Source organism: Dromaius novaehollandiae, chromosome 2 (genome assembly GCF_036370855.1).
Source record: "Dromaius novaehollandiae isolate bDroNov1 chromosome 2, bDroNov1.hap1, whole genome shotgun sequence".
Lineage (NCBI taxonomy): Eukaryota > Metazoa > Chordata > Aves > Casuariiformes > Dromaiidae > Dromaius > Dromaius novaehollandiae.
In genome coordinates, this window is record NC_088099.1 from 55,910,567 (window position 1) to 55,935,090 (window position 24,524).

The window sequence follows — 24,524 nt, forward strand, 5'->3', positions numbered from 1 at the left end:
ATATGTTGTAAGTGGTGTAGTGTTTGCACATCGTTGATGGAGTGTGGATAGCAAATCGCTTTGTGTCAAGGGTAGAGAGCCTGTTGCTTGTATCATTGATAAAGGGGAAAATGTGCTTGTCTGTACATGTTTTATGAGTATAATACTGATTGTATTACTGTGAAAATGTTATGTGAACCATTCGTGAAAAGGTATAGATATGTCAAATGTGTTTTCATGTGTTAGTCACATGTCTGTCTCACTCAGCCGTTGTGCCAATTAACATGTATATTTGTGTATTTGAATATAGTAGCATGTGTCTATTCTACAGTATTTTCATTTGCCATCTGAGAATGTATGACAGCACATTTTTAGTTGGCATATGCGTGTATGCCACTTGGAAAGTATAGCCCCTTGTGGCATGTGTGGTATATATTCTGTAGATCCAGTCTTGCAGTGGAGAGATTCTTACGATTGCTCAGTGGTGGTAGCTAACAACAAAAGAAGTGTTCTTTTGCAAACACTTCCTATTAATATGGTGTATTTTCATGTCAGTCAGATATAAGTTTCCTATAGTTTGGATAGTAAGCATCACCTCCCCAGAGATTTTAAAGGATTAAATTTATTGCCGTATACAAATGACTTTGTCTCATTACCTGGTTTAAATGATTTGAAGAAAGCCTGTATTTTACTCCTTAATAATATTTTTTAATCATATATATAATTTTTTTTACTTCTTAATAATATTTTCAGAAGAAAAATGAAATGAGCGTCAGGGTAAGAGTTCTCACATTGATCACTATGCCTCAACCTTTGATCTGAAGGGAGCAACTCCGGGGAATTACAGGATAGTTCAACCTCTAGACATACATGCTGTGTGACTTGTCCGGTAACGATGCCAATGGAGCTGATGCTCACATTTCCTTTTCCTTGCAAGAAAGACTACCATCTTCTTAACCGGGAACTTTAGAAACCTCCATGCATGGGCTGGTCCAATGATACATTTATTCTTCAGCCAAGCTTCATTTGGAAGCTGAAGTAAACTTCATCCTAGTATATAATTTAATTGAGATAGTTTTCTGGCCCAGTTCCTAGCTTAATATCTATTTAAAAAAAAAAAGGCAAAAAATGATGAAGGATGTGTTTTCTTAATGACAGAATGATGAATACAGCAGAACTTGATAGTTTGGGAGATTAGTTGTGGGACATCGGTAAGTCATTGACACATCACTGTCGCAGCACCTATCTTCCCATCCAAGATCCTTGTAGCCATTCTTAACAGAGCAATATAAGTCTGAACAATGCTTGAGGCCAAAAGATTCTGATGACCTTAACAGATTAAGGAGGTGAATTTTATTCTGCTTCTTGTGGTATATTGGTTCTGTAAAGAATTTGTATAGTGGTCCGCAAAATTATGATGTGAAATGAGTGTCAGCCGCCATTGTTACAGTGGCTTCAGTAGAACTAATTTTTAAGGGAATTAGAAGACAGTACTGTGTTGAAAAAGTACTGTGTATAAGTCAGTTCTGCATGCCACAGATATGCATCATTCTCCTTTAAAAACTAACTGTGTTTCATATTTTGTTATGTTTCATATAGTCATAGGGAAATGGCAGGCAAGAAGAAAGAAATCCAGCTTCAGGTATAAATCTTAATTACTTGAACGATTCTAGAGATGAATAGATTCTTTTGCCTTTTAAGATATTAACATGTCTACCCATTTTATTTCAGGTCGTGGTAACCAATCAAAACCAATGGGATGAAATGTTGCTGACAAAAGGTGTATTAGGTATTAGCTATTATTATTTTCTTGTTAATCTCAAATAGTGACATGTACTGTATGCATTTTTTTTAAGTTTTACTGTTGTGATCGTCTCTTCTGACTAAGACAGTCTTTGCTGTTGTAAGCCGGTAAATAAACAAGTGCTGTGACTCTTCTGTGAGTAAAAAATTGTAAAAACCTGTATGAAGCCTATGCACTGAATGAGGAATATGTTCTGCACACCTAATCTGCTGCAGTGACAAGCTTGGTGTGAGAAGTCAAGAGAGTAATGAGTGGCACAGTCATCAGGACTGTTGGGTCCTGTCTCCAGGTATTGTCAACTGAGAATAGTGGTCACAACAGTTTGATTACAGCTATGGTGTGTGAAGACTTGGACAGGTTCAAATGAACATCTTTTATGTGTTGGCAAAACTTGTGATTTTTTTGTGGAACCACTCCACAATCTCTACACTACACTTGTAGCTATGTCTGTGATTACTATTATTTCTAAATAATACAGTTAGCAGGGAGTTCTGGGTAAAATAGTTCCTGTAAACTCATTACAGGTGGTCCCAGCTAAAACACACACACAACTCTGCTATTTGCAGTAGCCATCTAATAGTTGCCATCTAATAAATTGCCATAATAAAAGCCATTTTGAATTATTAGAGAGTAAAGTGGTCTGATTATGTGTAAAATAATGAAACATTTACAGTGTCTCACTGCTTGTGTTTGCAACACAGTTTCTCATGCTTGTCATAAATCGTATAACCTATGATAGATACTCGTCATACTTCTATAATATTACTGCAATATTATCTGTTAAATAATGTTATATTAATATGTTTATAAATGTACATATTGTGTTTGGGGAAAAAATGCCTTATTATCTATGATAAATAGATGCTTTCACAAATCATATTATCTAATATTTTATTCACTTTTATACACTGATGTTTAGAAAATACCATTCCACTATGGTATTCTGTATGGGAGGGAATAGGCCATTTCTGTGAAAGTTGTTCCCTAAAATCTTATGCAGACTGAATTAATACCATACAGATATGCTTAGCAGTTATCAATCACCATTCTTGAAAGTGCATGTTCTACAGCATGTATTTCCTCCACAGTTTTCAGTTCAGTGAGGCATGCTTGTTTATGTCACTGGCAGCGTCTCCCATGTTTCCTAGGAATGGTATTTGGGTAGAGGGAACAAATGTGTAATGGGATCATATGTGCAGAGGAGCAGTAAAAGGAAAGAAATGGTCTGCATGGCCTCAGGGAGATAAAAAGACTGTAAAATAAAGATGTAGAGAAGAATGAAAACCAAGAGTGGGAATAGAAAAAGAAGAGCAATAAAAAGGAAAAGGAATGTAGTACAGAAATTTAGTTGTTTGGATTCATCATCTCAAATAGTATTGTGATGCTGAAAGTAATTGAAATAAAAGAGAAAACCATGATGTATTCATTGGCTCAAAGAGGATTGAAAGATGCATGGTAATGCCTTCCCAGAACTATTCCTAATATATTCCACTCATATATGTGTTTCATTTTAAAAGTTCCACATCAGCTGTCTCTAATTACAAAATATTATATTTTAAGTAATAGATGTGTATCAAGCTTGGTGTGGTCCTTGCAAAGCTGTGGTAAATTTATTCAGAAAACTGAAGAATGAGTTTAGTGAAGACACTCTGTTGCATTTTGCAGTGGTAAGGATGAATATTCTGTATGAAACTTCAATTCTGTTTCATTTTAAATGTATCTTTTTATCCATCTGCAATATTGAGCTTTCATTTTACTGTTCTTATAGCAATTAGATCATTATAATTTTGGGTTGGTTGCCTCTTCTTCTGCATATCTCCTTATGAGACTTCATTTAGAGGTAGATTAGAAATAGTAATAAGTATGGAAAGAACTATAATATAAAGGGAGGTAATATCCCATAAATTTCATATTCCTAGATGAGAATTGCAGAAACTTTTGAAAACCAGGCTATATGTTTCTTTAATATTAAGGCTGTACATTATTGATTATCACATTTAAACTTCTTACATCCCTGAAAACTATTGTTATAATTTTTCTCCAAATATTTCTTTGTATTTCATTTTTAAAGGAGCAAAAATTAATTGAAGAATAAATGATTTCAAAATTATAGTAATAAAAGTGTTGCACTACACTAGAAGGATAAAATAGGAGGTATATATTGTATTTAAAGTAGATACTTTTGTTTCACAGGCTAAGTTCCTCTGCACTAGAAGGATTAAATTGGAGGTATATATTGTATTTAAGGTAGATAAATTTGTTTCACAGACTCAGTTCCTCCTGATATTGATCAAGCTTATTCTTTCGCATTTTATTGAAAAATTTACATTGTTTGATCAAAGCATTCTTGAATTTGTGCAGAATGTATATGTATCATAAATATATAAAAAAGCAACCAATTGTATTCAGAGGTCATCTCAATGCTTTCATAGAGTTGACCGTATATTACAAAAAGCTTTGTACAGTGGATCATTTCTTTTGACAAGGCTACATGGACTACTTCCTCCTTTATTTATAATCAGACATTTTTATCATAACCTACATGGAAAAACAGGATAATGTATTTGTAATGTGATTAGCTTCTGTAAAAGGAAGGGAGGCCAATCCCATGTTACAAAACCAGTTCTTCCTTAACTACCAGCAAGTGCCATAAGGACTGCTAACTGTATGTAAGAATGTGTTTTGAGTATGTTAGACTACAGCGTATAAGACTAGTTTTCTGTTTGGCAAAAAGTTTTATATATATATATGTATATATGTATATATACACATACACACACACATACACATACGTACATACATATACACACCTATGTAGGTAAATAGTTTTTTTCATCTGACTACAGGCAGAGGCTGACAGCATTGAGACTCTGAAACCATTTAGGAATAAATGTGAACCTGTGTTTCTCTTTTGTGTTGTAAGTATATCACGTCACTTGTTATTAACGTATTGTGTATTTTTGCATGAATTTTTCAATAGATTAAAAAAAATGAAGCTACGTAAGTTGTATCTTTAAATTTCACAGTATGTAGGATTGTGTCATTGGACATTGTTTAGCTGCAGCTGTTGTTTTCCACAGCCTAAATCTGTGGTTCTCCAACACATTTTTATTGTGGCTGCACATACAGCCACAGCAGCTTTGTGGTAGCCACAGTTCTGGTAGTTAGTGAGAAATCGGAGTAAGTTTTTCCAGTGTTGCCTCACATAAAGTTCCAAGTGCCTACATGTGGCTAGTCTGAAATCATTATTTTGTGTGCACTTTCCCTCAGGGAAAAAGAGTTTACATTTCCTGACATTTCAGTTTTTCTAAGATAAGGAAATAAAATTGCATTTTTCACACCTCAGCAACTGTAACAATAAATCACATATTTATTATATCTCATTGATGGATACAGAAAGATTATGTTCTTAGGACTCTACTTTAGAACACTGTTATCTTTGTAAGCATTGTTCTTTCTTCAATTTGGAAGCGTTGGATTCCAGCAATTCTGAACCAGCAGAGGCAGTGGTAGCTTAGATTTTAACTTTAGTGGGCAGAGGAAGTGATTCTATTAGTGCAAAAATTGCAAAATAGCATATTCTAAAACTCAAATAAATGTGTAAACTAAATGAGTAGAGGTTACTGAGTGTTATTTTCTCTTTTACAGAATGGAAAAATAATTGCAATAGTGAGAGGTGCAAATGCTCCTATTATAAGTAAGAAAATAACAGAGCTAGTAGAAGAAGAGAGGAAAATTGTAGCTGGAGAGAAAGAACGTACTGAGGTATTCATAAAATAGATAATAGATAATATATATGAGTATTTTTATTACATGTTTTTTTCCCAATGCCTGTGATAGTTTTTGGTAATGTAACATTTACTTTTTTGTAGTTGTTTTCTTCACAGCAAAGTGAAATATATGAGGATTTTCTTACAGAAATTTCCATTAAATGATAGTTTATGTTGATTGTTTCAGAAACTTGAAAAATTTACAGATTAGTCTATTAATGCAAGAAATGGAGGGATGGTTTGCTAACAAAATGCCACTAGCATATAAACCCATTTTAGTCATTATCTTTTTATCTTTTAGCACTGAATATTTTTTCATGTATATTTTAGTAAGAATTCACTGTATAAAACAAATGGAGACATGGGAAATAGTCATGCCTCATTGCTTTTTTTGATTGAAATGGAGATCAAAGAACTCCACTTTAAGTATAAAGGAAATTTTTAACAAACTGCAGCTCAATTAAGGATAATCAGGCTAGCTCAAGGTCTGTCTTAGAACTGCTGGCTTACCCGCGTAGCAAATGTATTATTACATTAAGTTAAAACTATTGTAAAGGTCTGGGAGCTGAGTTTGGTGACTTGAGACAAATTTTTTTTCACAATATTGGCAGCAATCCTGTTTGTTACAAAGTCCACTCAATTTTTTGAGATTAAATGTAATGGTGGGTTGCTAGCTTTATTATTTTTATAGTCTATGTTTGTCAGAGAAATAGGATGGAAATACTTACAATCTAGATTATCTTTAATGTGGTGTGGGAGTTTTTTATATTGTGCGCATAAAAAATAACTTTTTCACCTTTTGTACATACTTGCTAATGGAAACAATGACAAATCCAGAGACATATTGGCTACTAAAGACAATACCTCTGCATTTTGAGTGTTACAAAATGATCACATATTAGGTTTACTCTTCTTCCCCTGCATGACTGAATGACTTCTTCTGAATTTAGTGTTCTGTACCTGTGCAGTTTCTTCAGCTACAGTCTGTATCTTTTGCAGACCTCTAATCACAGCATCACAGTTGCCTATTTCTTTTGAGTTATTGAAGTGTGAGTGACCGTAATTTCTTCCAGGATAATATTTCACTCTGTAAAGATGTATTAGAATGTAATACAGCCTGATAGGATCTGCTTCCCTACTTGGCGACTAGTGCTGTGTTTTGAAATACTTGATGTGAAATTTAGTCTTACTGTAAATTTCTAGTGATTTCTAGCCTTACTCTGCTTCAGTGCACTGTTGATCCAGTAACATGAATTCCTCTCTTCACTATGAAAGGACCTCCAGAATTGTGTATGACACAGAAGAAAGTAACCTTGGTCTTATACACCTACCCAAGACTATAAATTTTTCTGCCTAGAAAAGGAAAAGCACTAAAATATCCAATAAAAATAACCTTTTTTATGACAGTGAGTTTTTTCCATATTGTTTTTCTCTGAATTCCACATCATCAACAGATCAACAGCTAAATATCTGGAGCTGAGGAGGATGAGAGAAATAGATAGTAGATATTCTTAAGTCATGTCTGTATTACGTATGATTTATGATATATAGAATGAGAAATAGAATAAATTTATTAAATGCTTTCAAGTTAGTTAAGTACTGGGATAATAAGTGTATTCTAGATTGTCACATTTTCATGACAGATATTCAAATCTGTGGTAAGTCTACATACTTACATACTATATTTATACATACTGAGATATATATTTATACATATTGAGAAGGAAAATGGAAAAAATGAAAAATTACCTAAAATTATTTTTAAGTCCTTTTGCAGACTTGATATCTCAGTAGAAGAGTCTTTACTTGGTTTTATTGTAAGGTAGATAAGATTAAGTTTATTAGGGTAATCAGTCTTTTTTCTTACTATGCTGTATGTTTCTGTCTAGAGTGGTAAGGCTTTGGCCACCATTTAAAAGCAAGTGGCCAAAACATAGGGCAAAGATTTATATTTATGTGTTTAAAATTACTGTCTTTGGAGAGTACCACATAGATCCTATTCATTATAACTTGCATCTCTTATTTCTGAAAGTCATGTTCTTTATTTTCTTTTTAAATAACTGTGGGAATCAAAACTGAGAAGAAGCGAAGTACAACAAAGTGGGAAAATTCTGTAGAGCAATTTTAAAATGTAGCATTTTTGATGTCTCAGCAAATTCATTATTTCCATAAAATCTGCAAAAACTTAGAAACAGGAGGAGCAGGCATCTTAAATATGTGAGTAGATATTTTCTTTCTTACCAAGCTCAAATTGCCTGGAGGTTTTCAGAAGAGGGTCAGAAAAAAGGAGGAGAAAATTCCTTTCCCAGTGTTACTCAGTAGGCCTGTAGCGGATTAGTATTATATCAGAAGTACTCTCTGCCTCTATATTAACTTCATAGTGGTGGTATACTTACTGGTATTCTTACTATATTTGCAATTACCTTAGGTAGAGGAACTTGTTTTTCCAGAAGAGAAATTATCAGAAGATGCTGTTAAGGAGACTGTACTTGAGGGTAAATATATTTGATTTATTTTAATAATGTTAAAGAAAAAGAACAAATGTCTTTTTAGGTATTTGATTAAAAATTGTTCATGTCCACCTCCAATAGACGTTCCTTTGATTCAGCTAATAACATGGCAGGTTGAGGAAATCAAATTGAGGGAAAGTTTGGTTTTTTTTTCTGTAAGGAGTTAAGATATTGGACGGTCATTAGTGTTTTCAGCACCTTTCGGGGACCTTCAGAATTCAGGTATTCTTACAGCTCTCCTGCTATGTTCCAGGGAGTTTTCCTGTGTAAACTGCTGACTGAAAGTCACTTCTACATAGCCCCTATCTTAGCTATGTACTTTTGTTGAAGCGATGCTTGTTAGCCTTTGAATGTCCTGCAGAAAAAACAAGATGGTGGGCAAGCCATGAGGATTAAAGGTATAAATCTATGAAGGAATGGCATTCCTTGTACATTAGGTTATTTTAAATTAACTTTATCACTGGAGAAGATATAAGAACTGAAGAACAGGCCCACATAAAAGCATAAATTCACAGTAGTGGGAGAAAGTTCCAAAAAGATTAAGAAGTATACACCCTTCTGCTTGTGAAGCTGCCTTCTATGATTTATTTCAGGCTTGGTATGAACTGGGACCTATGTCTTTTCTATTCTTATTATTATCTATAGCTACCAAGGCTTTCTGAAGTTACTGCTTCATAAACGCATAGAATGTCATTTTGCAAGGTTGAGATGGAATGAACTATCTTCTTCTTTACCTTCTCTTTTTCCTGTGCTAAGACATTAGATGACTGTCAGGGATTAAGTCATCTTTTCTCTCCTTCCTCTTCCTGTCTTCTTTATTGTGTAGTTCAAATGTCATGTTCCTGACTTCATCTTTAATCTATTTTTTTCTTATAAGCCCTCTGAGAGCTAGTAATACAATATGACAAATCCTTCAGCAATTGTGTGTAGACTTCTCACTAAGCTACAAAATCTAAATGCTCTACAAAATCATGGAACAGAGTTTTCATCTTGAGTGACCTCTCCATACATCCTGCTAGATTAAGAAATCCTTAAGAAACCATAATGCACTAACACTTTATGGTGAAACATTCCTTACCACATTCAGGTGCCTTTGAGTGTTGTCTATTACTGGAAACAGGTAGTAGTCTTGTGTTTACATTCGAGCTATTATTAAGTGCTTCTTTAGTGTCTGAGATCTGATTGAATTACATTCTAACACTTAATCGTAAACCTCAGATTCTATAGAGAAAGACATATATTGGTTAATTTTTCTCTAACCACTTTCTGTCATTTTGCAGAGATGTGTACTATTACAGATATTGTAATAGTATGTCTGTGACTGGGAACACCTCTTGTTTTAGTCTTGTTTTAAATGTTAGACTGTGTTAGCAAGCATGTGTTACTTCAAAGGTTATTTCTTGTAAATAATTTCAGGATCCACAAAACTAAGGAAAAAAAGGTATATTTACTATTACAAGAAACGCCTATTTTACTGGAAATCTCTGATATTGATACAGAATTTGTGTGACTCACTTGGTGATTTTTTCCTTAAAAATATTAATTCCTTTCATATTTCCAGTCCTGTACAAAGAGGGCTTCCTAGAGAAAGCATCATCTTAAATTGTAACTTTTCTACCACACCTGCCTGCATGTGAACCATTTCTCCACCATATGACCCAAAACACCAGTGGTTCACCAGGAACATAGATTCCAGGGGTGGCCAAGGAGTGTTCCGCTCTCCAGGACATGCTTTAAGTGCTTGAGTCACTGATTTTTTGGAACCACTGTTTGGCTATCACAGTATTAAAATGGAGAAGTATTTAGAGAAACTCACTTAAAAGTAACAGAACATTTAGCTGTGTACTTATTTCAGTAAATATATTCAACAACACAACATTTTTTTTCTTTTCCAACAGAAGAAGTCAGGTATTCTGTTGCAATTGTAAAACCTGATGCTGTCTTAGAGGGACGTGTAGAAGAAATTAAACAGAAGGTGACAAAACTTGATTCTTTCATCCCGTTTAGTTAAGTGGCATGGTAGTAACATGGAAAATGAAATAGATCCTAATTTAAACCCATACTTTATAATAAGACATGTAAATGTTTCTCTCCTAAGCGTGACAAAAGTAGGTAGGTTTTGACTTGAAATAACGTCGTATTCAGATTGACACTACTTCTTTAACATATTATGTCACTAGGTGAGGTATGACATTGATTTGTACTGTGGAGATTCCTGACATGAAATTTACAGACAGAAAACTCTCTTTTTCTCATCATACTGTAGTGGAGATGAGAACTAGAAACTCTGGGGTAGTGAAGTTAGTTCATTCAGCTGTAGAGGGTTTTTTTTTTGACTAACTAGCATCTTTAAGAACTCTAGGCACACAAAAATTGACTAACCACTTCTTTGTGCAATAGTGTGTTTGTGTATGTTTGTGTGTGTGCACATGCAGATGATTTAACGTATGTTTGTAGATGGAGCAAGTAATTCATGTGTGCTAGTAAAGTGCAATCAGAGGTTATGCACTAATAACAATCTCAGTGCACAGAAGGATTCAGCATTTGTTTAAGCCATTATACAGTGAAAGAGAAATCATTGCTACTTCCAGAATATAATGCTATAATAATGCTCATTTCAGTTATAGAAATTTCTCACTATTCCTGATACAAAAAAAGATCTCATAATCCTATATATCAAGATAAAACTATGCCAATTTAAAAAAAGCATTATGACAAGATCAGTGACCTATGCAGAAAAGAAAATCTGAGTGTTATGTAGCTTGTTTCTGCAATTACTCTATCTTGACCGGAAGGCAAGGAGGTTCAGTAAAGGCAAAAAAAAAAAAAAAACCAGGCAATGTTTGAAAGCAGTTTTAATGGAGATGAGCAGCTGCTAGTTGGCCCTGTCTTTGCCCTGCCTTATGAGGACCGTGCCCATACTGTTTCCATGCTCCACCTTGTCAAGGCAATCTGGAAACCGTCAGCAATGTCAGAGGGGCAGAGAGCTGGTAGCAGATTAATATTGGCACATGATCAGTATTGGGGTTGGATAGTACCTTTGTAATTCAGAAATCAGTATAGGGTATAAATCGCATGTCACTGAACTATGAATTTTGATATAGTTCATGTAAGTGTGCATCTCATACATACTTCAGTTACATTAGTACACTAAATTTGAAACAGCTAATCATAAAATGGATTTTATTTTAGTTTATTTTCTGTTTTTAAAGTTTATCAGCTTTATGATGGTGGGCAAGTAGTTTATCCTAATACAAAAACTTGATAATTATACATTTATATGACTACTATGATTATAATACAGTTTATATCATTTTTAGAAATGGCTGCATGTTAATCACTCAGAATAATGGTAAAAAATAGTAATTCAGTGATAAAAAATAGGATTACTCATCACTGAATTAATGCATTGTATTTTTCAAAAACTTTTTAACTTAGTGGGCATTGTAATCCTGAATTCAGTGAAGTGCTTTGAAAAGCTGGAAAGCTAAAAAGCTTTAGTTTGGACAAAAGTAGGAGTTATTAAATTTTGGAATATTTCAGATCATCTCAAGTTTAAAGATGGTATCCAAAATCCAATCAATCTTTAGATTTATGGTAATGTGCGATTTTGTATATATCATTTTAAAATATCACTGAATAATAACTGAACAATTGTAGATTACAGATGCGGGCTTTAGCATTGCAGCAACAGAAGAAAAACTGCTAACTGAAGAGCAAATCAGAGTATTCTACGCTCGGAATATAGAAAAGGTAGAAACAAACAAAAATAGGAACAGATAAAAACACACTTTGGCTATAGGTCTTTCTAAATCTCTGGCTCATAAATTTTTAATATGTTGAAGAACTGAATTAATGGAGCTTCAGTACATAGGAAAAATATTCTCTCTTTTTTTTTTTTCTTACCAACTCTTATAAATCCTAGACAGGTATAGGGTGGTAGCATTCTACTGTTTCAGTTAAATGCTGAGAGATTTTATTAGTTCTTTCTGTTATCAGAGCATCTATGTCCCTTAGTCATGGCCCTAAACAGACTCAGTTAGCTGGTGAAATCTAGAATGAAAATAAAATCTATGTCATCCATTTGACTGTATGTATCTATTTGACATGTACTCTTCTGGCCAGGAAATGGGTGATACTATATTTTTCCCCTTCCCTCTCCACCATCCTGCTTTTATCACTGAGTAGTATTGTGGAGAAAGAGAAAAGAGAAAGCTTCTTCAATTAGGCTTATTTTTATGGACATATCCTGTGTTAGAGGCAAACAGATTGCTAAGGACAAACAAAGTTCAAAGAACCAATGAAATGGTGTTGGTCACCATTAAGTGTCAGTGGTCTAGTAAACTGGCAGCCTCATACTGTCAAGTGTTTTGGAGGTGTGATAGCTAAAGTGAACTCCACTGAAAGATCTGAAGCAGAAAAATGAATCCTCTTAGAAGATATAAATATATTCTCCTGTTTAAGATCTGCATACTGTAGATAGAGGCTGGAATTACATGCAGAGAATTTGATATTAGTAGGGGGACCAATGGAACGGTGCAAGGAAAGGGTTGACAATGAAAACAAGAAGCTGGGAAAATGTTCCTATGGCATTCCAAATGAGAATGAGACAGGACTCAGACTCTACTTATGGAAGCCAGAGGAAAAAAAAAGTGATAGAAATTGTCAGGTGGTGGCACTATGATACAGAAAGGAAGTAATGGGGAGATCTGGTGAAGAGCTTCGTTTTGGCAGTGTTGAATCTCAAGATACTTCATTCATAAGGAGCTGCCAAAGGCAAAGCTGAGATTGTAGTTTGGACAGACAGAGACAGTTTTGAAATAGAGGTAAATCTGTAAGTCATCTTCATGGGAATGGCAGCCAAATTTGAGATTAGTTAGGTGTAGAGGGAGAAGTGGGAAGAACAAAGACAGGGAAATAGCATGCAGTGTTTGATATGCTGCAGCACTATGCTGCAGTAAATCCTAGCCGACCTTAGGATAAGGAGAATAGAAAAACTACTATGAAATGTGAAAAGCAGTTCAGAGGGGCCTGTGGATATTGAGAAGTCAGCTATTTGTTATTCTTTTAGTGTCATTCTAAGCTGAAACATAATTATGTTTCAGCAGCACTTGTAGTGCTTTGTGTAGAATATGGATGTCTTTGTGCTTAGTGAGCAAAATTCTTCCTAATTTAATACCTCACAAACCTGTTGAAGGTCTTGAGGCTACCTATTACAACAGAACAGAATCTCAAAGAAACAGATCTTCACAGATACAACTGAAAGTGGAAATAGTTTGTTTTTAACAGTGAAGCTATCTATTTCTATCTAAACAAACATCTATTTCTTCTAAAGTGAGCAAGTGTGCTTTTTAAGCCGCAACAGTTTAGATACTCACTTTATGCATTGTACTAAATGTTTTTCTACTTGAATTCATTCAATTTCTTTTGAATGTCTTAATCTTGTGAAACGGGTTAAGTTGATGCATAGGTATGAAGCAAAATGAAAGAGAAAAGCAATGAAATGAAAGCAATGCATGTGAATATTTTATCCTCATATTATTAAAGGAAAAATACATCATATACAATCAGATGGGAGTGGCTGATAAAGAAAAAATTTAGACATATACTTGAGAGAAGATCTTTGAGGAAATTTGCAATACTGAAGAAAAAGCTAACATACAAGGAAAAAAAGGTTAAAAGCTAACTACAGTGTTTGAAGTTATTTTCCAATGAAAATATGCATTCATACGGTTGAAGGTTGAAACTGAAGGAATGAAATGAACATAGCAAAGAAAATGAAGGAAGTGCTTACAAATATCTTACAAATATCTAAATGTTCTATATTTGCAGCCAGCTACATGATGTTTACTTTCAAAAATTGTGCATGGAACTGTTTTACAGTTTGTTAAATCACACTATACATGCTAGTCCAAGCATTGCATTTGATCTCAGCTAGTTTCCAGATCATTTTCTTTACTCGTCATTTGTACTTTAACCTGGCAGAACACGCTTGCTGAATGTAGTTCTGTGACTTCATTTATCTCAATTAATTGCATTTGAGACATTTTATAATGCTGTTGTGTCAAAGGACTGATCGAAAGACCTTCTAAACAATCATATCAATTATAAATTTAAACAGTTTCACAAGGTTGTGTAATGTATGTGAATGCCATTATAGAACAGGAGTTATGAGTTCCTTAGCAATGGATGTTCTCATTTCTGATGATAAAGTCAATTCTTGCAATTCATAGCAGAAAAAAATATGTTTTTTAGCCTGATTTTGATGATTTTGTTCAATTCATGATGAGTGGGCCATGCCACATTCTGGTAATCGCTAAAAAAGAATCAACTGATGCTATTCCTCACTGGAAGGACCTAAGTGAATCAAGTGAAAATGAGCCTGATGAGCCGGAGTCTAAAAAGCCAGAGAGGTAACTAATAACTAACATGACATTGCTATATGTGATTCAGTTACAGTATTCGGAACTAAACTGCATACAAAGCCAATGTTGCCAGACTTATGTGCCTGTGTATACAGAGTTCAGAGAGCAGTCAGAGTTCTGTACCTGGTCTTTTACAGAACTGTCATTGAAGATGCAATCTGAGTACCTAAGGGAACATAAAAACTCCGTGATTCTTAGGTAAAGATAACAAGCAAAGGGCACTGATCTCTTACTGTTTTTGAAGTGGCCTTGAATGGATTGTCAGCCTAATGGGAACAGTGGTATACTTCAAAGTTGATACAGTCCATGCAATTCCACTTCACACTAATTCAAGCTGATATAGTCCATGCAATTCCACTTCACACTAATTCACTAAGACAAAGTGACTGCCTACACTGCCTATAGAGGGTTGAGCTCTTGTCCATGTTTGCTCCTATGCATACTGGGAAATTGTAGGTGTGGTCCAAATGTGGCTGGGGGACACCCGAAGCATGCAGTGCTTCCTAGAACCACTCCGTAAAAGCCAGCAAACAAGTGGGAGATTGACCACACCACTAGCTTTATTTTGCCAAGATACATAAAAACATCGTAAGGATTTGGTGTTTACAACCATGGTATCATGAAATGCCTGTTTTTGTCGTAGACCAAGGATTTAATTGAGAATTTTAAAGAGAGTATTAGTTGTATACAATGCACCAGGCAATAAAGGGAGTGCTCACAAAAAATATGAATATTGGATTGAGTTATATATTTAGGCCAGAAGTTTACTGAAAGCAACATGAACTTAAACACTTTGTTCCAAGGAGAATCTGTCATAATAATTTATACTTTTATTGATGCCTGTTGTATCCCTTCTGCTTGAATTTAGTGTGACCCAGGAATATTATATTTGCCTTAAGTGGCTAAGAGTGGCTCTATTTACATAGCTGAATAAACCTGAGGATTACAAACATGTCCCAATGAAAAGAATCTCTGCTAAAGAGAATGCTATAATGCTATCATTTTCAGGATCATGCTTTACGTGAAGGAAGTACAGTCCTTTTATTGATCTTTCATTATATGCCGTACACTTGTCAGTAATTCTGTCTAGTGAAACATGCACTATTTTGAAGAAGCTAAAGAGGAATTAGAAATGCTGTATGGCTGAGATTTCTCTTGCATAGAACTAACTTGTGAGAGGATAAGAAATAATTATTGTCTCAGTAATACTACTTTAGTAGTGAATCTGAATTCAGTAAAAACAAATTAGTTTGATATTCTATTTTTAGGTTTCGCTAAACTTTAAGAAAGTATATTTTCAATGATTCAGTTGCTAACACAGTGTATACAGTGACTTAAATACTGTATTATTTTGTGTATTGTTAGGTTGGATGGAATCTTGGAAACTGAGGGTCTATTAAATATATGTGATGTGCAAGACAGTATAGAAGATGCCAGCAGGCAACTTGCCTTCTTTTTCCCAAATTTTGGTAAACAGAAAACAGGCCAAAATGTTGAAAGAACTTTGGCCTTAATTAGACCCTTACTCTTAAAGGAAAGACGACGTAAGTGTTAATAACTACGTTTTCCATCTAAAGTATATAAAAAGCCTCATATTTTGCATTTTAAAAATTCTGACACTACTAATGAAAAGTTTTTAGGTTATATTGTCTGCCCAGCATGAAGTTGACAGTAATCTTTTGTCAGTAAAAAAAAAGTTACATAGTTAATCTGAAATATTTAGAATTTAAATGTCAATGCTATTTTGCTCCTTTGGTTGATTCTTCAAAAATATCTTTGGATTGTGTATTTGGATGGAATATTTATAGAAGACCTCTCAGAGAAGCTAACATTAGCAAAGTGTACTAAATGGGATCGTATTTCCTGCTATAATGAAGTAGCTATGCTATCCTTGAATAGCAGGTCCAAGACAGATCAGTGGCAAGCGTGATTTGTCCCAGGTTATTTTATGCTGCATAAGGCAGTTCTGCACAAGGATAAGTTTATACAGACTAGGTTTTTACAAGTAAAATCAGAAATAATCTAGCCCCATATAGTGTGAAGCTCTATCCAAGTTAGTTTCCTTTGCTTTTCTGGCATATATTTGCATTTCTTCCTGGATTCTGGCTAGCTCCTTTATTTCTAGTTTAATAACCCCTGCACTGACAATAGTGTGCAGTATAATCTATACATAGAGGTCAGGAAGACTACAGTTTTGACCTTTCCTTGTCTATTTCTTTTTTTTAGTTGATATGTACGTTGCTTAGGAGAACAGTTCTGCAGGGGGAATTATTCTGTCTTTTTGACTTGTGCCAAATACTGCTTATTTACACATACAGTCTTGTAAGACTTAATCAATCAAATGAATATCTACCTATTCAAAATCCTCAGCCCTTCTTCTGGTGGTTAAAACGCATATTATATTTCTCAGTCAGATATTCATACCGAGATTTCTGAAGTGAGAGAAAGAAAAGGGATGCTTTGCAATATCTGTTTCTTAAGAGTACTGAAATCATAGATGCAGACCTGTACTCCCACTTCTCTGGTCTATTATGGATCCTTTTTATGACAATAGGTGGAACTTGATAGAGGATGTTCTCCCTTTGTAGCTTCATTGATCAGTTACATAATAATGACAGTTGTGTTACTATTGTCAAGCTCAGCTGAGACTTTGAGTAGTACTCATTACAGCTGTTAGGATTTCAAAAAGGAGCCATCACAGTTATGAATAACTGGAAGTTAGGTATATCCTTCAGATGTGGATAACTTTTCATGCTCTAGCATTGAACAGTTATTCTGCTTTTGGTTACATTGTCTGGCATACTTCCATCACATTATGCCAGGCAGCAGAGATATTTACAGAAAATAGCTGCTCATTCCAGCCTTCTGCCATCTATGTAGTCTGGTGTATGAGCATGTCCACTCTGTCTCCCCATAAGATTATTTCCCACACACCGGTTAGCTCCAGCACTGATAAACAGTCTAATTTTCCCTTTTGTTAGAATGAGTGACATAATCCAAAGCTGATACATGTGCTATTTTTTCCTTCCATCTGTCCTTAAGAAAGCATCAGCTTTCTGAGCATCCAGGCAACTACTGAAGCACTGTAGCAGTTGCTTTGAGTCAGTTTTCTGCTCTTCAGTTAAAAAATTAATTCAAAATTAATTTAACATTACAATTGGAAAGTAAATGTCATTTCTTCAGAAGTGCAAAAATTAATGAATGGCAATTCAGCATTGTTTCAATATTTGAAACAGATTCTATTATGCAAAGAATAATGGATGATGGCTTCAAAATAGCAATGCAGAAAGAAATAGTCCTATCTGAAGAACAAGCACGTCAATTTTACAAGGAGCATGAAAATGAAGATTACTTTCCAGTACTTCTAGAGCAAATGACCAGGTACGTTGATTGAAAAATGAGAGTGTGGAACTATAAATGGAAATAGGTTTTTCACAATAAATAATTAACCCGAAGAATATACAGCTACAAGGCACGACTGAATCTGAGAGTTTAGCAGAACTCGAAACAAGATCACAACTGCAGATGAGATAGTTCCTAAGTATAGTAGATAAATAAACCAGATTTTTAAAATTATTAGGTACTCCATACCTCTGTATGTAGGATGTTGAAGTCTGTAGCCAGGTCCTTTGATTTAAGTGAAAACAGTTGAGCTCTGCTCTGATAGAGTGGATTTAGCTTGTCTGCAGAAGGGTTCTGTGGCTCTTACCCAGGCTGTGTGCTGGGTTTCCTTGGAGCTGAAGAAAAATCTGTTTGGATATCGTCTTCATATGAAGTCAAGACATAGCTGGGACAAATACAAAAACTGAGAAGCTAAGCAGCATTCTTAAGTCTAATAATAAAGACTAATTCTATGACATTCTTGCTGTTGTAGTAACATTCAGTAACTTTGAAAATTAAATTCACTTTTAAGCCCTATAATGTTGTATCAGACTCTAGCTGTTTAAATGGGGATTGGCTTCAAAATCCTCCTTTACTAGGACTTGTTTTTCTGGACTGCACAGAATTTAATCAAATTCCTATTACAAATTACAGTCAGTTTAAGATTTGTTCTGATACTTTTAATGCCAGTTTTCCCATTTTACAGTGGTCCAACTCTTGCACTTGCTCTAACACGAGAAAATGCTATAGAACGCTGGAGAGAATTACTAGGCCCAAAGACTATTGAAGAGGCTAAGAAGAAAAGTCCAGCCAGGTAATACTTAAAATAGTAAACTATCATTCATAACTTAAGCTTTATTTTTACCTTCTTCAGCTCAATGAATTCCACATTGCAACTTATGTAACTATAGTGCCATCATCTGGAAACAGACATATATTTCTGCAGCTTGTTAAGCTTTTCTTGGATTAAATGTTGTATTACACACAGGAACTATAGCATATTTTGAGAAACAATGGCTAATAAACAAAATGAAAAGCTGAGTTTAAAAAAGCAAGTTTGGGAGGCATTAAAGAGAAGGAAGATTGCTAAATTAGGGAGAAATCTTTGACTGTTGGATGCACATACAGCAGGAAGAATCCATCTGTATTATTTTATAATCCTGCTCTGCCAGTCACTCATGGAAACAGGTTATTTGGCTATTAAATCGAACCTTTGTGACCTTAGATTGCAGTTTTTAGGCTTTGTGATGCACAAAAGTACTGCTACTCATTTTCTGTGTGCAAAAAATATTGGTAAAATCTCATTGATTGTCTGTTAGCTTGAAATAGTGCCACTATTTATTAGAACAGATGCCTATGGCCTCTTAGTTTGGTGAAAAATCTTCACTAGTAGATAGCTTCACTATTTTATTTGTGATTAATTGTGTTTCTTCTACATATTTTATAAATGAACAAGTTAGTTACCTGCTTATAATATTGTTCTAAGAAACTGCTGTGGCATCATCTTGTCTGTTGTTGATAGACATACTATTTCATTATGCAAGAACTGGTGTTATCTTGGAGATATAACAAGATGACAGTTGGGAGGGAAGGTGTTCATATTTCAGGATGTTAATTAAAAAGGTAACTGCTTTTCCTGTAGACAGTGAAGGCTTCTTACTCCTACAGAAAGATAATTGAGCTCTTAAGTCCCAGATCAGCATTAAGTTATATTCACTGGATTAAGGCTAGTCATAGTTAAAGTTCAAAATGGCTATTCCATTAAATAACTTTGCTGTTTTAATGACTGTTAGTTTACGTGCAGAGTATGCAGTAGACAGCATACCTCTTGATCAGCTGCATGGTAGTTCTTCACCTGATGATGCTCAGAAGGAATTACAGTTCTTCTTCCCTCAGGAACACACTTTGGCATTAATTAAACCCGCTGCTGTTAAGGAACATAAAGGTAAATAATCCAGAAAGTAAGAGCTATGCCTGCAGACCTAATTTCTACAAAATATTAGCAATGTACAGTTTGCAGTAAATCATGTCAGCTGCATTCATCTTCCTGAATGCTTTTTCCTGCAGAGAAATGCTTTTATGGGGCTTGCATAATTCATATAGATGTCTGAAATGTGACATTTCTGTTGCTCCTTTCCATTATTAAATTAGCCATAGTTCGTTTTTCACCAAAAAAAAAAAAAAAAAAAAGTGAGTGTTCTTAGCTAAGTTAAGCTGTTTAAAACCCAGGTACTTGTCCAAACTAGTCATCTAGCATCCTTCTAATTGAAAGGGAAGAGAGGCCTTCCAGACTCATCCCACTCATTGCAGACAGCTATCTTTATTGATTCAAAAGGGACCAATACTAAATTAGATGGATCCCCATCCTTGGTTTAATTCACTGTCAAAGAGAAAGAGGAGGAAAGGTCAAAGAAAAGAACACCACACAAAACAACACACACAAAATTTGGAGCCTTGCCTTAAGATTTTTGCTGCCTCTGTTTTTACTTCTCTATCCAGAGCCTCCTGTCATTCTTCTTTTATGTCCTGACAAATTCAGTAGTCTTTCTGATTTTAATTCATCATTGGCTTTTGAGAGTCTTTCTTCCCCTCTTGTAACAACCCAAATTGATTAACCAGGCCAGATGGTGTGTATATTGCATATGTGAGAAATGGTAATGAATGCTACTGGTATAATTGATAACAATTCAGATTTGTCACCTGCATAGAAATGGATTAGTCCAATGACAATGGTTGACTGTATATCTTGGAGGAATGCTGAAGTGTTCATCATATTGTCCATGATTGTTTGATATTGTAAGTAGAATTCTAATGATCAATAGTGAATTTTCCAAAAAGCAAATACAGTATTTTCTGAAACTTTTTACATTTTTTGTATCTAAAATAGAATAATTATTTAAATCAAGAAAGAATGAGTTTTCTTCTTTTTCCCCCTAGATGACATTATGCAAAAAGTTAAAGATGCTGGATTTACTATCTCAAAGATTAAAGAAGCAGCTTTAACTCGTGAAATGGCTACACAGTTTTATAAAGATCATGAAGGAAAACCCTTTTTTGAACCATTAGTGACTTGTATGACCGCGTAAGTGTCTAGTTACACAGTACTGAGGTATGCAAGTATACATCATAACTTTGAATTTACAGAGCAAGCAAACATGCTACACCCAAAGTAGGCTAAAGATTTTGCATTCTGTCACTCTTTCAGGCAAGGATAGTGAGTTCTTCAAATTACTATGATTATCTTTGAGGTTGGAGTGCCCCTCCTTTAAAATGAAAATTTACAATTCTTTCCAAACTTACAGATAGTGACTATTATTTTGGATTTGTTCCTCAAAAAAAAAAAAAAAAGTCCATCATTGCTGATGGAATCCCTGACCTTTCCACGCAAGGGAATTATTTTCCTCGTGGTATGTGTAGTATAGCTGTTGATAAAACAACATTTGTTGCCTTGCTTCAGAAATTAATGGGTGAGTCTTTGTAGGAAAAGAAGTCAGAATAAGGGATCATCATAATCTTTTTGGCTTTCAGATACAAGTATTAGTAGTTTTATATTGTCTTAAAACACTCTGGAAATACATATTAAAAATTAAAAAGTATGACTAAATTCATATATAATAATGCATGTGTGTTTACCATAACCCTTCACAGCACCCCCGAAGCCAAAGGTAAATTTGCATCTCAGAACTGTGGAAGAACTTTCATGTCTTGATTCTACAGGGGCCCATCAGTGGTCATGATTTTAACAAAGGAAAATGCTGTGGAAGAATGGAGGCAATTAATGGGTCCAGCAGATCCAGAAATTGCAAAAATGACCTCTCCTGAATCAATTCGAGCTCAGTTTGCACAAGATATTTTGTCCAATGCTGTTCATGGATCATCTAATAAGGAGCATGCACTGAAGAGTATTGAGTGTGTATTTGGAGAGATTGATATAGATTAAAAATAATATGTAATCTCTGAAAAATAGTATTCAAGTTATAAGATAAATTTGCCTATCCAATCTGCTGTATTTAAGGCTATACATACACATTTTCCTTCATACTCCATCTATTTTTGTTATCAGTTGATCCCCATGTAGCAAAGCATATCAGTGTAACAACTGATATATCTGCTAGAAGTTTGTTGTGAGTAATGATTGCTATATATGCACAATACACATTTTTTTTTCTTTTAACATCTTACAAGCTTGTATCTTTCCAATAGTTCCAGAAGTCTGAGGCATTTTGTAGTATAAATACGTGAAAAATAGGGTCAAGGAAGAAAGGTCATTATGACACTTCCACTGTAAGGTGGATACAGTCCTCCAGTTCAGGCAGTCTGTAGAGAAAAGATGCTGGAAGACAGTGGAGGTGCTATTACAACATTGGCAGGAAGCATCTCCACAAGGCAGAATAAGCAAGGAGCCGAGAGTGACCCCAGCACAGGCCATGACCTCACCAACAGGGCCACAGTCCCACAGCACCTGAGCAGAACCAGGTGCTAGTAACAGGGTCCATCAACAGCCCCAGAAAAAGCAAGCAATGAGCCAGATCCAGGATCCACCCAGAGGGATTCAGTCAGCAACAGACAGTAGAGACAAAACATAGCTCAAGCAAGGATTAACACCAGGTCTGAGCTTAAATGGGACTCTGGGGCCCATGGGAACAGAGTGGGCATGGGGGTTGCAGGTGAGACTGCCCAGGCCTATTAAGGCTTACTGGTGCCCTCAGGGTTCTGATGAACATTTTCATTGTTTGTTTATCCTTTCCCTTAACATCTCCTAATAGTCACTGTCACAAATAGGATAATAAACAAGATGGTTCTTTCCAGTCCAGTCAGTCAATCCAAATATATCACATGAAGAAAAATATAGTCAACTCTTATATATGGCTGTTCTTGAAATCTACATCCTTGCCAAACTGGTGAATTTGTATCCTATCTCAGTCTAGTTTGGCTGGCTTTCATTAAGAACACAGCTGTGCTTCTGTAGCTGATAAATTCTCATTTTTGCTGTCCGAATCTGTTGAAGGTTGAGATACTAAAGAATGGCATACAATTAAAGGAGTTTACACTGCAGCATGATTAGAAGTATGAAGGCCAGAAAGAACAGTCTTCACACTTTTCTTACAGTTCCTATTGTATTTAATGTGACCAGCTATTTTAAAGAGCTTCCTGAAAAAATATTTCTGTTGTGGATGGGGCATTTGTTATTACAGGCATTCCTCCAGCAAAAATTGGACTGAACATTCTGCTGGTGGCGCATTTTCACCTACAGCTGCTTTACTACAGTAAACTGTACTTGAGGCTAGCCTGTAGGAAGTTCTGATTAGTGCAGAATTTATGTCACCTCAGTGAGCTGATTTCTGAGAAGCGTATTTCAGAATTGCTTTATGTTCTTTGGCTTGTCTTTTACTTCAAAAACCAATTAGAACTGTTCTTCCTGGCATTGTTTCAGTGTTGTGGATCTTTTGGGTGCTGGCATGCAGTGCTTTAAACCAGGAGGCAGTCTCAGAAAAGGCCTGAATTAGGCAACGTAGATGCATCAGTTCAGTTCATTTCCCGAGATCTTTACTAGAGTTACTGACTTCTCTACCGTGGGGTAAATATAATGTTGAAGATTTTTGACAGGGCCAGAAATGCTGAAATGGGAGAATATGTTTATGTCTTAATAAGTGTTCAAGAAGCTTCTGATGGAAGTTCACAACCAAATAGTAAATACTTGATAGATATCATACACAGGCTTTGAATACTGTGGAATATTTACTGTGCCAGTCTTAGATATTTCAGTCAGCTCTTGCTGTACACTAGTTGTGCCTGGTTAACTGTGATATAATTTTTCATACTCAGTTACTATTTATTTAACCATGATTCTTTATACTCCATTACATCAATCAAATCCTTGCAATTCAGAGGTACCTAAGCTGTCATGAAAATTAAAATTCAGCATTTTTTCTGTTAGGCTTTAACTGTTAGCTGTTGAAGGATTGCATTATTTGAGTCCGTATATACGTATGTATCACTCGTGATCCTTGTTCTGTGCTTGGTTAAAATGATTCAGTGTTCAGGTTAAAATGATTCAGATTCACTGAAACATTATGCATAGATCTGTGACAGTTTTTCTTCATGTTGCCTGAATATGCAAACTTCAATTGAAATGTGGGAACATGTAATTTATTAATGCTTATTTGTTTCTCCTAAATACCTTCTTGATCTCAATGTCTCTTGGCAGCTTTGGAAAGAAGTAATTTAAGAGATACATTTCAAACCAATAAAAATAACTGTCTTAGGCAGCTGGTGGAGAGATTCAGATGCATGAAGACTGTGTCTCTTCCAGTTAAAAACTTTGTAGGAATATCAAAACAGCATACATTCAAAAACATGGCACTTGAAATACCATCAATGTTTTAACAGATTACTTTATCATTTTAGAAGTTTAACTCAACATTTAGGTATTGTCCACATAATCTATGCTGCCATCCACTAGTCTTTAAATTTTATATTACTGTGAACTTGACATGGTCAAGGTTTGAGCAGTTGTGATCAGATGGGCAGATATTTGCTTTTGTAGAGTCAGGAGGAATGTGTTCCAACATAAACTCCAGGCACTGTGAGTCTCACAGATGAAAATCTTCTTGCAATTACATTTGCTTAGCTTCTTTGCCTACAAATCTCACAG

The 24,524-nt window shown here is 35.0% G+C and overlaps 1 protein-coding gene and 1 long non-coding RNA gene across 2 annotated transcripts in view; one reads left to right on the plus strand and one right to left on the minus strand.

The window, feature by feature from the left end:
- LOC112984346 (uncharacterized) overlaps window positions 1-18,168 on the minus strand; it is a 105,113-nt gene extending 86,945 nt beyond the window's left edge. Inside the window, exon 1 of the long non-coding RNA XR_003259445.2 lies at window positions 18,080-18,168. This is a non-coding gene — a long non-coding RNA (uncharacterized LOC112984346). The remainder of the gene's footprint in view (window positions 1-18,079) is intronic.
- Window positions 1,589-21,809, plus strand: NME8 (NME/NM23 family member 8). Its single transcript, XM_026102154.1, has 15 exons — window positions 1,589-1,621; window positions 1,711-1,768; window positions 3,344-3,450; window positions 4,630-4,701; window positions 5,432-5,548; window positions 7,982-8,048; window positions 9,962-10,038; window positions 11,724-11,816; window positions 14,319-14,476; window positions 15,854-16,032; window positions 17,725-17,869; window positions 18,576-18,683; window positions 19,663-19,814; window positions 20,807-20,951; window positions 21,587-21,809. Exons 1-15 carry the CDS (start codon window positions 1,589-1,591, stop codon window positions 21,807-21,809), a joined length of 1,734 nt encoding a protein of 577 aa, XP_025957939.1.
- Window positions 21,810-24,524: the final 2,715 nt, after the last annotated feature.